Raw genomic sequence first — 17,365 nt, 5'->3', positions numbered from 1 at the left:
AGATATAATTGCTTTGAGTGGTAAGCAGTCATGCCTCATGTTGATGAACTCATCTCATGGGGTAATGTGATTGCAAATGGTTACAAGCTTGTACTGCACATTGTCTTGCGACAATTGCAAACCGCACATAGATTTTCAGAACTCATAGCCTGCCCCACTTTAATTTCTCTGTCTGGTTATAGAAGAATGTGAAATCCAAAATTGGCTTTCTATATCCTAAAAGGGCAGAAAATTCAGGATGGTGTTTCTCAGCCATTCTTTCTAGAGCCCCCACGCTGACACACCTCCCCTCCCCCCACACCACCGCCAATAACAACAACCCAGTAAAAATTTATAAATGGGGTCTAGGGAGCAGGGGCGTGAGTTCCCGTGAACCCAGTAGCTTTTGCATATACCATGTATATGTATTAAAAAATCTACTAAATATCCATAAATATTTGATTGTGAATCCAATTATTTATTGTATATTTACTTAAGGTTGTTATAGGAACTCATAAACTTTAAATCATTGACCCGCCTCTGTTGGGAGGATACGCATACCTTACCCCGAGGGAGTAGAGAGGTTGTTTCAGGTACACCCTCGGCTCAAAACACACAAAAAATAAAACAAACAAAAAAAGGAGGAAAAGAGAATTCATGGGGCCGCTTCACTTTCAAAAATGTCACAGTTTCACTATTTATTTTTTTGGCTTTTCAATTCTAATGGTTTGGAACAAATGACTATGCTGGTACTGTAGATTGCATTTGGCGCTTATGAATCGAGAAGGACAATTTGGAAAAAGAAAAAAACAACAGCTATCATCATGAAAACTACTTAGTGCACAACGTGGAAAACTCCTGGATTAAAAAGATAGATGAATCTTATTAATCCCACACATCCTTGGTGATAATATGAAAGTATTCACACAGTCTAAGAAAAAGAGTAACATAATTTGAGGACAGTCGAAGCATCTTATTTTTAGTGTGAAATTCTATTATGGAATAAAATTTATACGTATAGAAACCACTAAAACTCACAGATTTTTATTGTTAAAGTATTTTTGTTCTTTTCGGGAAAATCATAGATAATTAGTGGCAGCATCTCATATGGTAAAGAAAAAGCCCCCGGTAAAGAACAATACAAGTTCATGAAACTGCAACCACTAACTTTTTCACATACATATATTAGGACGACAAAAAGGGAGCCTTGACGTAACTGGTAAAATTACTACATGTGACCAGGAGGTCACGGATTCGAGAGCCGTGGAAACAACCTCTTGCAAAAATGCAGGGTAAGAGAAGACAACGTACAATAGACCCTTGTGTTACGGCCCTTCCCCGGACCCCGCACATAGCCGGAGCTTAATGCACCGGGCGTCCCTTTTATACATTAGGATGAAAGCTGATCAGAAAAAAAGTTTGATTACAAAGACACCTAAATTAAAGGATAAAATTTTCCTTTTTGCACATTATTTAAATGGAATGAAATAATCACCCTTGCAATATACAAAAAAATCATACTAGTAAATTACAGCTGCAGAAACAAGCAAACAAGAAATACAACAAAAGAAAACAATTCGTAAAGGGCTGATAAGCTGAAGATGAAATACACACTCTATGAAGCAGCAATGCCACTAACTTTTCCTATACATATCAAAAAATTGAAACTTTTGCACAAAGGAAATAGATATTGTGACAAAAAGAACAAGGAGGAACAAGGGAGTAGAAAGAACAATGACAAAATAAAGATTCTTCATCTGAAGGAAAACTGAATCTCCTCCAGAGTTCTTCCTTTCGTCTCCGGTACCCAAATTGCCACGAACGCCACGGTGAAAGCACACATAACCATGTAAATGGTGAAGGTTCCTGATATAAAATGTACATACATTAAGGGGTGGTTTGGTTGAAGATAAGTTATGTTGGGATTGGTTATGCTGGGATTAGTTATCCTAGTATTATTTTTTATAGACTGTTTGATATGTTGCATTAATCCTGGGGTTGTCAATTTTACTGCTTTACCCTGGGATTACTATTCCACCCTTGGACGGAATAAGTTATCTCGGTACTATTTTTAATAATCCTGGGATAACTTATCCCAGGATTAGTAACCAAACAAGGGATAAGGCCGTACTAAATTTTTATCCTAGGATTATTTTTGCTTATCCATCATACCAAGAGACCCCTACATTAGATCTACCAATATGATCATGTTCTAAAAGTCCATATGAAAGTGCCGAAACTTTTCAACACACGTATTCATAATGGGGGAATCGTATCATGCTACGCGGACCAAAATGGCTATACATGTCCATGGCCACATAGCAGAGATGGATACAACAACAACAACCCAGTAGAATCCCACCCAGTGGGGTCTGAGGAGGGTAAAGTATACGCAGACCTTACCCTTACCCCGGAGGGGTAGCGTGGCCACATAGCAGAGATGGATGTTATACTAATACGCATACAAAGAGGTACATGTGGTGTAAGCCGGAGAGAAAGATATACCTCCACTGCTCCAAGCCATAAGCAGCGGTGCAGTCACTGTTATTACCCACGAAAATAACCAGTTGGCTAATGTTGCTGTACTTCCAGCGAGGCCTTTGATCTTGACTGGAAGAATCTAAAATACCAGATGCACGTAATAAGTTTTAAAAAAATAAAAAATTAACAACGTAAAGGCAAGCACGAAAATTTTCATCAACAGTCGTCCATGTCATTCCAGATCAGTATCCTAGATAATTGGACCTACTTCAATTGCTCAGAAATTGTCTAGTACAACAGACTATATAATTCTCAAAAGCGGGTACTAAGAGAACTCAATACCAAGCTGAAATTTAGCGTAACAAGATAAATAAAAAAATAAGTACCTCAGACATTATAAGCCATGGAATCGGGCCCATTCCGAGTGAGAATGAAATAATCATGAGCTGAAACGAGAAGTTGGTTAGAAAAATGAAAATATGTTACTTTAAGCATGTCTTTTTAAGAGAGAATGGCGTACACATCGAGAATGGTACATACCACCACCCCTACTACTGATAATATTCCCAATACACCATAGAGGGTAGAGTCCTCAGATACAAAACCCTGATCAAATACAAAAGATAACAAACGATGAGAAAGATGATAAGATAAGTTTAAGTTTCATTTCTTCACGCAAAAGCAACTTATTCCACAAAATTACCTTCAGATAGAAGGAAACGGCAACAATTAGGAGACTAACAGTCATTCCAGTAGATGAGACCTACAAAAAGCATTTCCCTTATAATTTAAGTCAAAAGTTGGAAAACTATGCATATATGTTATGACTTTTATAAAACTTACAATTAATAAAAGTCTACGTCCAGTTTTATCCACCAGCCATGTCGCAACTGCAGTGGCAACAACCTACATGAATAACATGACGGATAGTGATTAAATCTGACTGCAGGAAAGCAATGCAAGCAAGTGTTACACATAAATCGAAAACTTTCCCTTCCTTTCTGAATAATATGCATACTTGGAAATTAAATAAGAGAAACAAAAATATTTAGAAGCCGGACCTGAATAGCACCAACACCAAAAGTTGCAGCATTACTTGAAGAAATACCTGTCAAATTGAGACAGCTAAATTAGAGAGACTTATATCACATAAAAAAAGTTGTAGATCATAAGAGATTTAAGTAACTGAAGGACTGGTGTATGAGGTAAAAGATCGATCTTAGTCAATTAGTTTATTTCAAGGGTTCTCATGACGTATTATCTAGCACAACTCAGTTTTGTCCAGTGGCGGATGTACTGTTAAACTGACGGGTTCAATCGAACCCATAACTTTCGACGAGGAGTATAATTTATATGTAAATCATTAAATTAGCAAAAAATGGTAGATATGAACCCATAACTGTAAAAATATAATGGCCATAAAGTTTAAATCTCGGATCTGCCTCTGGTTTTGCCAGCAGCGGATCATATCAAAGAGATAGATGCTACATGACACACTTAACATGACACTTCGTTTTGAGGAGGCAAATGCTACAGCTACTTCCATATTTAACAGATGACAAACACAATCGCTTGTTTAATGCTATCTACGTACCAGCAGATAGGAAAATGTTGCTGGAATAGAATATCACACCATTGATTCCTCCTAATTGCTGCAGGATAAGTAGCACAATTCCTACCTATACGTGAAAAATTAAAAAGATTGATAAACACAGGGGCATAGACTAACAAAGAGACTTCAATAACAGCAAGAGACGTCAAAATACCATAAGAGGTAACCAATATCTTCTTTGTTTGAGATCCGCAAAACGCATTGTTGTTCTGCGGCTTGTTGATGCTACAGACCTCTACACACGCATACACACACAGGGAAAAAATGCACTATTAACTACAAATTTAGCAGCAAGTTCTATTTGGAATTGCATGTGTAGCAATAACCTTTTTTCAGAGAGTTAATACAGCAAAACTGCTTTATATGATAATTTACCTTAATTTCATTTACTTCATTGGTAATGTCAGCATCAAACCCTCGAAGAACTTGTAATGAAGTCTCAAAATCTTCTGTTAAACCCATTTTGGCCTATGTTTTTACACAGAAATTTAAATGAGAAAAAACAGCAACTAACGCCTCGAAGGAATCAGGCATATAATGTAGCTCACCAACCACCGCGGAGATTCGGGGATGAAAAATAATCCAGGTATCAGTGCTAGGCAAGGCAATGTTCCTATAAGAGAAAACAATACTTAGTTCAAGTACAATTAAACATTTCCATGGATTTACTTAGTTCAAGTACAATTAAACATTTCCATGGGTTTCTGTGGCTATGCCACGGTCATATGCCAGCTTATTCAAAGTTTAATCTGGAAATTGTTAGGTAATCGTTTTTCTTTTAGAGCTGATCATTGAAAAATTAAGAAGAAGCATAACCCTCTCCCCAAAAGTGTAAAAAAAGAAGATTTTTCAGATCAATCTTTTACTAATATTCAATATCCTTTGAGTTTGTTTGCAGCCCGGTGCACAAGGCATCGCACAGGGTCCGGGGAGGAGCCGCACCTCAAGGGGTATGATGTAATATTCAATATCCTTTGAGTGATATATAAAAAAGAAGATTTTTATATCAATCTTTTACTTCCATGTGGATGCAAGGAGGTAATGATACACAATGAATGTCATTCACCAGCGAAAAAACGATAATGTGACGTAATAACTGTACAATGTAGTCTTAACGAGAGTTTTCAAGAGGAATAATCATTACCAAGAACAGCAAGCACCCTCCAATTAACAAAAAGTCCCAGTAAATAGGCCAACATGATCCCGATTGTAACAGAGAGCTGCATCAAGATAGAAATGATAGCATGTGATTGATTTAGCACGCATTAAGAACTTTGGTTTATAAGGAAAGCAAGTGACTAACTCAACGAACCTGGTTAACAGACCCTAGACCCCCTCTCAAATTTTGAGGTGCTATCTCGGCAATATATACAGGAACCTAAAAAACATCAAAAAGCCAAAAGCTTAAGCATTAAGTTTTGACAATGTCAGTGTATCCAATAATTGTAACCACAAAAGACTTAAGAAATTAAATAGTACCACATAAGAGATTATTCCCACACCAAAGCCTTCCAGCAATCTTCCCATGTACAGAAAGGAAGGATCCTGAACCATATCGGAAGGTAAAAAAACAAGGGAGAAACAAGTACATACGTCGCAATGTAGGTTCACGAGGCACCATATCATACACTTCGAGTAAAATGTCTTACTTTGGCAAATGAGATGGAAAGCCAACCAATGATATTAGGTAAAGCAGCTATCATTAAAGACTGCAGTAGGACAAAAAAGGAGTTGAGAATCCACTTGAGCAATAAAGGGAAATACACAGAAATAGTAAATGAAAAACAAGAATCTTATTTAATTTGATGCAATGATCTCTTACCCCTTTTCGCCCAATGTACTCTGAGATTTGACCACTAGATATTGCACCAACCATAGCACCCACGTTCGATAAAGAACCGAACAAAGAGAACTGAGAAGATCAATTTTAGTCAACAATAGCACTAAAACAAATCGAATTAAAATAGAAAGCAAGAATGACTTTTCCGGACCTCAGAAACAGTGAGCTTCAGATCTTTCATAATTGCAGTTTGCGTAGGAGAAGAGTAGCCACACTTCAAATACAACAAGAACAAACAATTGATCAAATAGAGACACACATGCAAATATCCATAGCAGCAATCTAAATCGGGTAGGTCACCGAATAAAGTGTAGGCACAAAAAGGAAATGTCAACTCCAGAGGTTCAGGTTATAAAAATGATATAACAAACTGTAATCCCAATAAAGATACAACCTTTTAACCAATTGTGATCCTTTGACCACAAGGAAAAAACCTAAAACCTTATATTCCATTCAAATTTATCCTCTTCCACCAAATTTGAAGATTGTCAAACAGACACGTCGCAATTGTTAAATCATGGGATCATCTCATCTAAAAACTTCCGAGCACATATTTATTTACTTAATCATGTCTTTAACAACACAATCAAAGACAAGAATTTGAATGAGAAAAATGTAAGTAATTAGAATGGCATAACAAATTGTAATCCCAATAAAGATGCAACCTTTTACCTAAATTGTAATTCCTCTACACAATAAAAGAATCTAAAGAAGTCAATTTCATTCAAAATTTAATCTTTTTCCATCAAACTTGAAGTTTCTAATAGTATAAAAACCAAAATAAAGAAACTTGAAAAAGAAAGAGTTGAGAGATTAGAAAAGTCAATACAGTGAAACCAAACTGAATTGGGCCCAAAGCAACGATGAGAACACAAGCAAGAACAGAGATAGAGCTATCTCGCATAACTTGAGAAGAACCCATCAAACTGGATTGCCTTGAACCCATTCGATACCAACTTCCAGTGTGTAAAAATGGCTTCCTCAGATCTCCTCCTCCTCTCCCATCTTCATTATTTTCTTCTGAACTCATTTTTAAGTCAACCCCTTTACAATTCTTGAAAATTTGAACTATTAGATCAAGAATAAGGAAGTTGTTTGATATTTAGACAGCAAAAGAAAAGGGAGCAAGAATTAGGAAATATGGGTGATATTAATTGTTTTCAGACAAAGAAAGAGGGAATTAAACAGATATAATTGAAGAGGTTTGGAAGAAAGAATGAAAATAGTTATGACTGACAACAGTAGCTAAATTAAGAAAAGTACATTTCTGTGGACGGTGGCTGTAATGTACTTAGCACAAAAAGGGTCCCAGGTAAAACTTTTGGTCTATTTTTCCTTTTTACTGTTTTGTCTTTGTCATGTTCGTTTCTCATGTGTTTAACGTGGACATTTTTTTTGGTTTGCCCCGGTGTTCGGTATTCATATTGGGACCCGACTAAATTCGGATTCGTGCCGGAAAGTCCCATATTGGGGATAAAGTGCTCCCTAACAAAGACGACTCCATACCCAGGGGCTCGAACCGGAGACCTCTGGTTAAGGATGAAAGACTACTTATCACTCCACCACAATTCTTGTTGATGTGTTTAACATGGACTCGCTATGGTCCATGGGTGTCTTGTCAAATAAACTTGCCTGTATCATTTTATACGAAAGTAGTAGTAATAATGTGTGAAAGTTGTAACTTAATGTGACTTTATATGACTTTTATTGATTTGAATTCAATAAATATCTAAAATTTTAAATTATGATGTAGTTTTATGGGAATATGCCACTATTTTTTGCTGCAAAATTTTAAACAATTAAGTCGCTGAAGAAATCCGCGATACTGCCCAAAAAAAAAGGATAAAAAATATACTCCCTTTGATCCAAAATAAGTGATTTTTAGCCGTTTTCACACAAATTAAGAAATCCACCTTTTAACATTAATTAACAATGAAATTGATTATATTAATTTTTACTATTTCTTCACATAAATACTTCTAACACGGAAAATTTTATTTTGTGGCTCATACAACTGACATTAGTTGTATGAGACACCTTTTTTGTCTCACAGTTTTGTGGACCCGAATTTTTGTGAACCCAGAAGTGTAAGATTGGGGTCCACAAATTTATGAGACAAAAAGGAGTCTCACACAACTAATGTCAGTTATGTGAGGCACACAATAAAACTACTCATGTCCTCCTAACACATACTCCAATACTATTAACTCCGAGGGTAATGTAAAAAAAAATTAATTCATTCTTGAAATCTGAAAAAAATCACTTATTTTGGACCACAAAAAAGGCAAAAAAAACACTTATTTTGGACCGGAGGGAGTACTCCCTCCGTTCCAATTTGTTTGACTGACACGGAGTTTAAGAAAAAATGAAGACTTTTGAAATTTGTGGTCCTAAACAAGTGAAAAAGGGGCCCAGAATATTTGTGTACTTATAAAAGTTTCTCATTAAGGGTAGAATTGTAAGTTTAAGCTAAATTGTTACCAAATTTAGAAATGGATCATTCTTTAAAACGGACCCAAAAAAAAATAGGTTCACATGAACTGGAATAGAGGGAGTAGTATGATATTACATGTCGACTACATTGATAATATAATAAAACTTACCCTGTTAATGTGCATAACACAAATCCCTAGGAGTCGTTTGGTTCAGTTTTGGGATATTTTATGGGATTATAATTCTGCAAACCTATGAGATTATCTATTCCATCTCATGTATAAGATAGCTAATATCACTATTTTGGGTATAACTTTTATAATGATATTAACTAATACCTACAATCAAACATGGAATAATTATAATATTAAATTTTATATTATGATAAATATCCTTATCTCGGTAATCAAACTGACCCCTTAATGTAGTATTTCTGCAATAGAAATTTAGGCACTGAATTCCTACTATGCAACGCATTCACACTACCTTCTTCCTTTTTCCAACTTACTGATGATTTTTATCCAAAATATAGTGCTCTCTCTTTAATTATATTTATTAGCTGACCTAGTTTATGCTAATATAATAACACACCAAACATGACTTTTTTAAATATGCAAATATATACTTTCAAATCTAAGTAGCAAGAGAGGGAAATAATTACACAGGATAGGAAGAAAAGACGAATAGGAGTAAAAAGAATAATCTTATATGTTTTGCTGATATAATAATTTAATAAAATAATACATCACACCAGCCAATCAAGAAAAGAAGAAAGAGAAAGTTATAGATAACTCGACCATTAATAATTAATTCGTATAATTCTACAAGCTTATCCAGAAATGTAGGCCACTATAACATTAGAAAAATAATTGAGACGACGACTTGGTGGGAGGACTAGTAGTTGTAGTTTACATAGAAGAAGAAGAAGAAGAAACAAATTTAAAAAAAAAAGAAGGAGAAAGAAAGATATATTTAATACTTGCTAGGGCCTGGGTTAGGCTGGAAAAAAAAGAAACCGACACTAATATAACTACAACAATAACAATAACATACCGAATGTAATTTCATAAATGAAGCTTGGGAGGATGAAAGCATATACACATCTTATTTTACTTTGAAGCTAAATACAGCTAATTTTTTTTAAAAATGTTCTTGGTCAAGAATAGCTACGATTGTTGCTTTTCCTTGATAAAATTAAAACTGAATAACTCCTTTGAAAAAATGGCACGTGAGGAATGCAACAGGTGCTTTCATATTTATTTATTCGACGCATAATTACTTATTAGTTGTACAAGCTAAGTAAGTGGGAACCATTAAATTTGATTAAGAGCCTTAGTTTTTGAATGAAATATAATGGAACGTGGATACAAACAAGTAAACCAAATAGGATTGCGTTTGGATTTTCCATCGTTTTTCGACGTACTCGTCTAGTCAGCTTATCTTTGTTCTTATTTTATCATAATTAGTTTAATTCAGACACATAATTGCTGCACCTTATTTTGAAATGGTTGAACAAAATCCTACTTGTTATAAAATAACAACTGTAAAGTAAAATAAACTAAAGACAAGTACAGAGAGATACTGATATATTATTCAACTTTCAAACTGATGTCCATAATGAACTGAAATCTCCTCTATTTATAGAAGAAATGAAGCAACTGCGAGGCTTTTCTTCAGCTTGTAAGCTGTCTGCATGAGCTCCTTGCAACCTGTCTGTTTAATAAGAAGTTGCTGCAAATCATTTCATTGAGTTGCTTGCAACCTGCCTGCATCAGCTGCTTGTAGATAAACTTCACCAGAGTACTAAATGGATAATCTTCTTCAGGAAGATTATCTATAGCGGAGTAATAAATGAACATCCACAATATAATAGTTTCATAACACTCCCCCTTGGATGTTTATTAAAAGATAATGTGCCTCGTTAAAATCTTACTAGGAAAAACCCAGTGGGAAAAATTCTAGTGAAGGAAAAAGAGTATACATATTTAGTAATACGCATTTCTAGCCGCCTCATTAAAAACCTTATAAGAAAAACCCCGTGGGAAAATACCTTAGTAAGGAAAAAAGAGTGCATCGCTTATTTTACTCCCCCTGATGAAAACCTTGTTTTAAATATTTGAGTCTTCGCATTCCAATCTTGTATATCATCTTCTCAAAAGTTGAAGTTGGCAGAGAATTAGTGAATAAATCTGATGGATTGTCACTTGAACGGATTTGTTGCACATCAATATCATCATTTTTCTAAAGATCGTGTGTGTAGAATAATTTTGGTGAAATGTGTTTCGTTCTATATCCTTTTATAAATTCACCCTTCAATTGGGCTATGCATGCAGCATTGTCTTCGTATAAAAAATTGTGGGTCTTTTTTCACATTCCAAACCACATTTTTCTCGAATAAAATGAATTATTGATCTCAACCATACGCTTTCCCTACTTGCTTCATGAATAGCTATTATCTCAGCATGATTTGAAGAAGTAGCAATAATAGATTGCTTTGTGAAGCGTCATGATGTGACAATACCTCCACATGTAAACGCGTACCCGGTTTGAGATCTAGCTTTATGGGGATCAGATAAATAACATGCATCAGGCATCGGCATAACCAACAAGATCTGCACTATCTTTGTTAGCATAAAACAAACCCATATCAAGAGTTCCCTTTAAATATTGCAATATATGCTTAATTCCGTTCCAATGTCTCCGTGTAGGAGAAGAACTATATCTTGCTAGTAAACTAACAGAAAATGCTATGTCAGGTCTTGTAGCATTAGCAAGATACATTAGTGCACCAATTGCACTGAGATAGGGTACTTCGAGACCAAGGAGTTCCTCATCCACTTCTGGAGGCCGGAACAAATCCTTATTCACTTCAAGTGATCGAACAACCATTGATGTACTCAGTGGGTGTGATTTGTCCATGTAAAAGCGTTTTAAGACCCTTTCTGTATAGGCAGATTGATGGATAAAGATCTCGTCTACTAAATGTTTAATTTGCAGACCAAGATAAAGTTTTGTCTTTCAAAGATCTTTCATCTCTAATTCTTTCTTAAGATATTCAATTGTCTTGTAGAGCTATTGTGGAGTTCCAACAAGATTTATGTCATCAACATAAAGAGCAAGTATAACAAATTCTGATTCCATTTTCTTTATAAAAATATATGGACAAATAACATCATTTATGTAGCCTTCTTTCAAAAAATATTCACTAAGGCGATTATACCACATGCGACCAGATTGCTTTAAACCGTACAAAAATCTTTGTAATCTGATTGAATACATTTCCCGAGATTTTGAATATGCTTCAGGCATTTTAAATCCTTCAGGGATGTTCATGTAAATATCATTATCAAGTGACCTATACAGATAAGTTGTAACCACATCCATTAGATGTATTTCAAGCCTTTCACATAAGGTTAAACTGATGAGATATCGAAATATTATAGCATCCATAATGGGTGAATATGTTTCTTCATAATCGGCTCCAGACCGTTGTGAGAATCCTTGTGCGACAAGGTTAGCCTTGTATCTTTCAACTTCATTTTTATCATTCTTTTTTTGCACAAAAACCCATTTATGACCAACTGGCTTTATACCAGCAGGTGTTTGGACTACTGGTCCAAAGACCTCTCTTTTAGCAAGCGACTTTAATTCCGATTGAATTGCCTCTTGCCATTTTGGCCAATCAAATCTTTGTCGACATTCTTCGACAGATCGGGGTTCAAGATCCCCATTATCTTGCATAATATTTAGTGCAACATTATATGCAAAATATTATCCACTACTATTTCAGATCGATTTAAATTAATCCCATCACCAGTAGAACTTATTAAAAGTTCCTCACTCACTTGAGCCTCGGGTTCATTGATTTCTTCAGGAATTTCAGAACTAATTAGATCTTGGGTCTCTTCAGGAGATCCCTTCATAGTATTATTTTGACCATTTGTCGATTTTATTTTTCTAGGATTTCAATCCTTAGAACCCATAGGCCTACCACGCTTCAGGCGTGCTTTGGGTTCACTAGCTCTCATGCTAGTAGATGGTCCTGCTGGGACATCAATTTCACAGCCTCGCACCTTAACCCTTCACGAACGCGGGACATGCATCGCGAACGCGAAGGCCAAAAATCTGCAACACCAACAACAACAATTTTGCAATTTTTCACAACATGAGATGGTCCAATTGACCACCTGAAACTCACCCGAGGCCCTCGGGACCTCAACCAAGCATGTCAACATATCCCATAACATCATTCAAACTTGTTCTAACCTTCGGAATGCTCAAAACAATATTAAAACACCAAATTTGCATCAAATTCAAGATTAAGAATTCCAAAATCTTTCGAATTACGCTTTTGATCAAAAAACCGACCAAACCACGTCTGAATGACCTGAAATTTTGCACACACGTCAAAAATGACACAATAGAGCTACTGCAACTTCCAGAATTCCATTCCAACCCCTATATCAAAATCTCACCTATCAACCGGAAAATGCCAAAATCTCAATTTCGCCAATTCAAGCCTAAACCTTCCACAGACTTCCAAAATGCATTCCGATCATGCTCCTAAGTCCCAAATCACCTAACGGAGCTAAACCAAATCATAAAAATTTTGATCCGAGATCATATACTAACAGGTCAAATCTTGGTCAAACTTTTCAAATTTCAAGCTTCAAACTAGGAACTGTTCTTCCAAATTCATTCTGATTACCCTGAAAATTAAAACCAACGATTTACATAAGTCATAATACATTACACGGAGCAAGTCATGCCCTAAAACTGGCGAGCAAAGTACAAAATCTCAAAATGACCGGTCGGGTCGTTACATCCTCTCCCACTTAAACATACGTTCGTCCTCGAACGTGCCCAGAGTTGTTCCAAAAGCCAACCAATCGTTGAATAACCTTACCATGCATATACTCAGGGATGATCCCATGTCACCTTATCTCGTATATGTCCGATAACACAATGTAACTGAAATCTCCCAGTCCAAACTAGCCCATGAACCTTAGAACCACATTTCTACTTCTGTAATCATCCACAAGATCAAAATCACATATCTATACTCTGACTAAGCTTGAAAAAGCTGTAATAACCCATACCCGCAACCTCGGTGCGATTACGTGATATACCACAGAGCTCAAACGCTTGCAGCAATAACCTCTAATCACAGCAGCTGCACATAACAACCGAATATCGATAGGAAACCTCTTGTGAGCACGTGATTTTTGCCTCACAAGAACTACTCCAAAAGAAATCACAAATAATTTTTCTTTGTATAGGATTTTGAATTTTTCGTGTCATTTTATCTGTGCATGTTTATTTTATTCTAATTAAAGAAAAATACAGAAAAATAGTAATATAGGTACATGTGCATTTAGGAATTAATGTTACATTTGCGTAACTAATTTACATGTGCATTTAGGAATTAATGTTGCATTTGCGTAATTAATTAATCATTGGTTTACATAAAAGGATAAAATACAATATATATATATATTTACAATTAATTAACCACAATTTGGATTAAAAGAAAATCACAAAAAAATATGCATATGTGTTTCTTGCCATTGTGTTGATTTTATTTAAATGTTTAATTTGTGTGTTAATTATTATAGGTGTTAAATAATATGTGAGTAGTTTTATTTATTTTTTATTTTACAATTTGTTTAGGATTTTATTTAATTTTTTAAGAAAAGGGAAAGAGTTCAAAATATGAAGGAATTCGGATTGGGCCAGTTTTTTTAAAAGGAAAGTCAGGCCCAAAATCACACCCCATGCCCAAGTCCAATTCAACCCGTCTCCAGCCTCTATCAAACGACGCCGTTTCAAGCGTCTCAATCTGGACCGTTGATCTCAGATGATCAAACGGTCCCAAAGATGTGACCAAATCCGACCCCTGACCCATTACCCGGTTAAGCCCAACCCCCCTGTTTAAACCAAACGGCACCGTTTCCCCCTTAACGAAAGATCCTGGCCATCGATCCCACCTCATCCAACGGCCAGGATCAATTACCTCACCCCGTATATAAGTCCTAAATCCTTACCCCACCCCCCAAAGCCATACCCCCCTTTCCCACCTTCGTCTCTGACTTTCAGAGACCAAACATATCCCCACCGTCAACCACCGTGCACCGCCCACCGGAAATCGCCTCACGGCGGTTCCGGTGGTCCAAATGACCCCATCTTAACACCATAGCTTCCCCACAACATCCTCTTTCCAGATCTGATGTTAGTTTCCCTCGAATCAGGCCCCAACATCTCGAATCTTCGATCAAAGTTTGGTCTGAAAACCCAATTTTCTCCGATGGCTTCCAAATCAACACCATGGTTTCTCCTGACCATCCTCGTTATGGATCCGGTAGTAGTTTAGGTCGAATATTCCTGGAACTGCTCGAATCTTCGAATACCTAAAACTACCCTAATGTACCCCAAAATCCCACCAGTCACTCTCCTGACCTCACTTGTAACCAAACCAAACTTGGTTTGGTTCGAATCTGACCAGAAATGATCAAGCCCCAAATTAGACCTTCAAGAACCCTAAAATTCCAAATCATAGAATCTGCCCAAATTTAATAAAAGGTTGGGGTCTAATCGACCTTAATCGAAGTATTTTCAGTTGAGAATACTTCGACTAAGGTTTGTTCGATCTCAAAGTGTCCGAATTAGAGTTTTGAAGACTGGATCGTATAATTCTGTTATTATGAGGTATTTCCTTTTCTTTCCTTCGTATTTGCTTCTCTACATATCTGTTTATCTGCTGTATTGATTTTAAAATTTCTTTTGGTCAATTGACCTTGTTCATATTCAATAGGATCAATTCTGTCATTTGTTTAGGTTCGATATGATTGTTATGTGTTATAATTTGTATAATCGATTAATGAGTTGCGTCGATTAATTAGTTTCCAGTTAATCTATGTTTCTGTCAATACCACTGAAATTGCCTGTGAATTGCCTAATTGTCTGGGTCTGATTATTTAGTATCAGTTGTGGCAAGTAGTCAGTTAATTAGTTTCGTCTATTAATTCGTTCTTGTTTATAGACCAGTAAGTTCGTCAGACAGTTGTTGTGTGTGTTGATCTACGGATACTCAGTTTCAGAGAATTGTCAATAGACTGACAATGATACTGCATTCATGTGCATATTGATTAAATATTTCAGTTTCAGTTTTAGGGATTGTGTTAAGTTCTATGTTGTGCTAAGTCTAGATTGATTTAATTCCAAGTTCATTAGTTCCATCCTTCAGTAATCAAAAATAAGTTTGGGTACATTTGAAAGTCAGGTTTAAATTTTAAATCTTTGTTAAGGTTGAAAACAGATTTCAGATTTTAAAAGTTGTAACGCAATAGTGTTTGTGTTAGGAGGGCAGTAATATTAAGGGTTTTCAGGGGCAATTTGGGATTGAAACAGTTAAGTTCATACTTTAGTATTAGTGCTTTGTTAATGGGGGTATTAACTAATGCATTAATGGGGAACAAAAGGTAATGGGGAGCTGAAAATCAGGGAAAAGGCTTCCTTAGTGGGATTTAAAGTAAAAAGAGCAGATTTTTAGTGGGAATTCTGATTTTGTTGAAAAGAAGAGGGGTCGGGCAGCACTTAAGGAGAGGTGACAGACTTGTATAAAGAGAGGGGAGGGTCTGGACAGAAGGGAAAAAGAACAAATTTTAAAAAAAGAGGAGAGACTAAAGGAGAAAGGAATCTGGAAAAATACTGGAAAAGAGAGGAAAAAATTCAGAAAGTAAAAATCAGAACTTTTACATTAAGAGTTTCAGGCTGCTTTTCTTGAGTGTTTAACAAATCAGAAGACTGTGTCCTTACATCTGTCTGTGTTTCATTTTGGTATTGCTAGCTTTCAGTTTTAGTATTTCCTGGATTTACTGGTTGTTGTTGTACTGCTGTGTTGCTGTGTATGCTACTGCTTCTTTCTGCACTGATCCTCCTCTTCTTCTCTTTACTTTTCAAATATCAGGTACACAAATTGATACACTAGTTCTTGTAGGTTAAAACTTGAAGTATGAATGCAAAGAAGTGAAGAGTTGAAGTTTTAAATTCATTATAGTTGTTTATTTATTTGTATACGTATTAGAATACCTTTTTCATTAGAATCATGTAAGTGTTTATTTATGTATAACTGGACATGCCTTTTTGCAATAGTTTAGTAAGAAAACTACCCATGTATGTTTAGTTAAAAGGATTGATGATATAGTAACTCTTGTTCTGTTACTTCAGTATTATTTGTTAAATTGCATATATCAAAAGCATGTTAGGCCATTTAGATTATTATCAAACATTCAATAGTTATCTCATTGAACAAATGGCCTATTTCGGAAACTGATAGGAACATTGTTTAATTTGATACAAGTAGTTAATTTAATGCATGTAAATGGTTTTTTAAAAAAAAATTAATTAGATTTCCAAGTTCTTACATTCCAGTAGAACGCCACTTTAAATTTGAAGAAACTTGTTAATAAGATGATACCATTTTTTACAAGCTATGAATGTGTAGAAACCATTAATTAGCCCTATTGGATTAAGGATGGCCCGGGTCCAGTTTTACCTCACATATGTTGGACTTGGGCCCAATAAATGGCAAACGGATCGCCCTTATTGCATCATTTTCAGAATTAACAAATCGTGTACGGATCTTAACTAATAACCCGCAAGCATGTAAATAAATTAGGTACTTTTTCTTATTTTATTTTAGAGACGGACGGAAATAGAAAAACATAGTTACTATAGGACGATCTTTTTTAAAATAAAAATGGAGGTGTGCCTCGCCATAGTAAATCACAAATTGCGGGGCCCTCAGTAAATATTTACTATAAAAATTGCTTAGACTTCGGAATGGACCGTTTAGCAAACTTTCACGGCCCTACCCAAAGTAAGTGATACGTTAGTCGCTTTAGGCGCGCCTTTAATAATTTAATTTTCTTAAAACTCGGGTGCACATTTATGTGACCCAAATCAAAATCTCAACAGAGTCGGAATATGTCGATAACCACGGGTACATTGATGTGACGTGG

General features: G+C 35.7%; 1 protein-coding gene across 1 annotated transcript; it reads right to left on the bottom strand.

Moving 5' to 3' along the window:
• Positions 1-1,419: 1,419 nt before the first annotated feature.
• Positions 1,420-7,164, bottom strand: LOC107784164 (sugar transporter ERD6-like 6). Its single transcript, XM_016605242.2, has 18 exons — positions 6,742-7,164; positions 6,064-6,126; positions 5,895-5,984; positions 5,722-5,781; positions 5,552-5,617; positions 5,385-5,450; positions 5,217-5,292; positions 4,621-4,685; positions 4,448-4,540; positions 4,227-4,307; positions 4,055-4,139; positions 3,522-3,568; positions 3,304-3,366; positions 3,164-3,223; positions 3,001-3,066; positions 2,847-2,906; positions 2,485-2,599; positions 1,420-1,845 (listed from the first exon to the last, which is right to left on the bottom strand). Exons 1-18 carry the CDS (start codon positions 6,940-6,942, stop codon positions 1,733-1,735), a joined length of 1,470 nt encoding a protein of 489 aa, XP_016460728.2. The 5' UTR covers positions 6,943-7,164; the 3' UTR covers positions 1,420-1,732.
• Positions 7,165-17,365: the final 10,201 nt, after the last annotated feature.

The sequence above is a fragment of the Nicotiana tabacum genome, chromosome 16 (assembly GCF_000715075.1).
Source record: "Nicotiana tabacum cultivar K326 chromosome 16, ASM71507v2, whole genome shotgun sequence".
Lineage (NCBI taxonomy): Eukaryota > Viridiplantae > Streptophyta > Magnoliopsida > Solanales > Solanaceae > Nicotiana > Nicotiana tabacum.
This window is presented reverse-complemented; position numbering and strand designations above follow the sequence as displayed.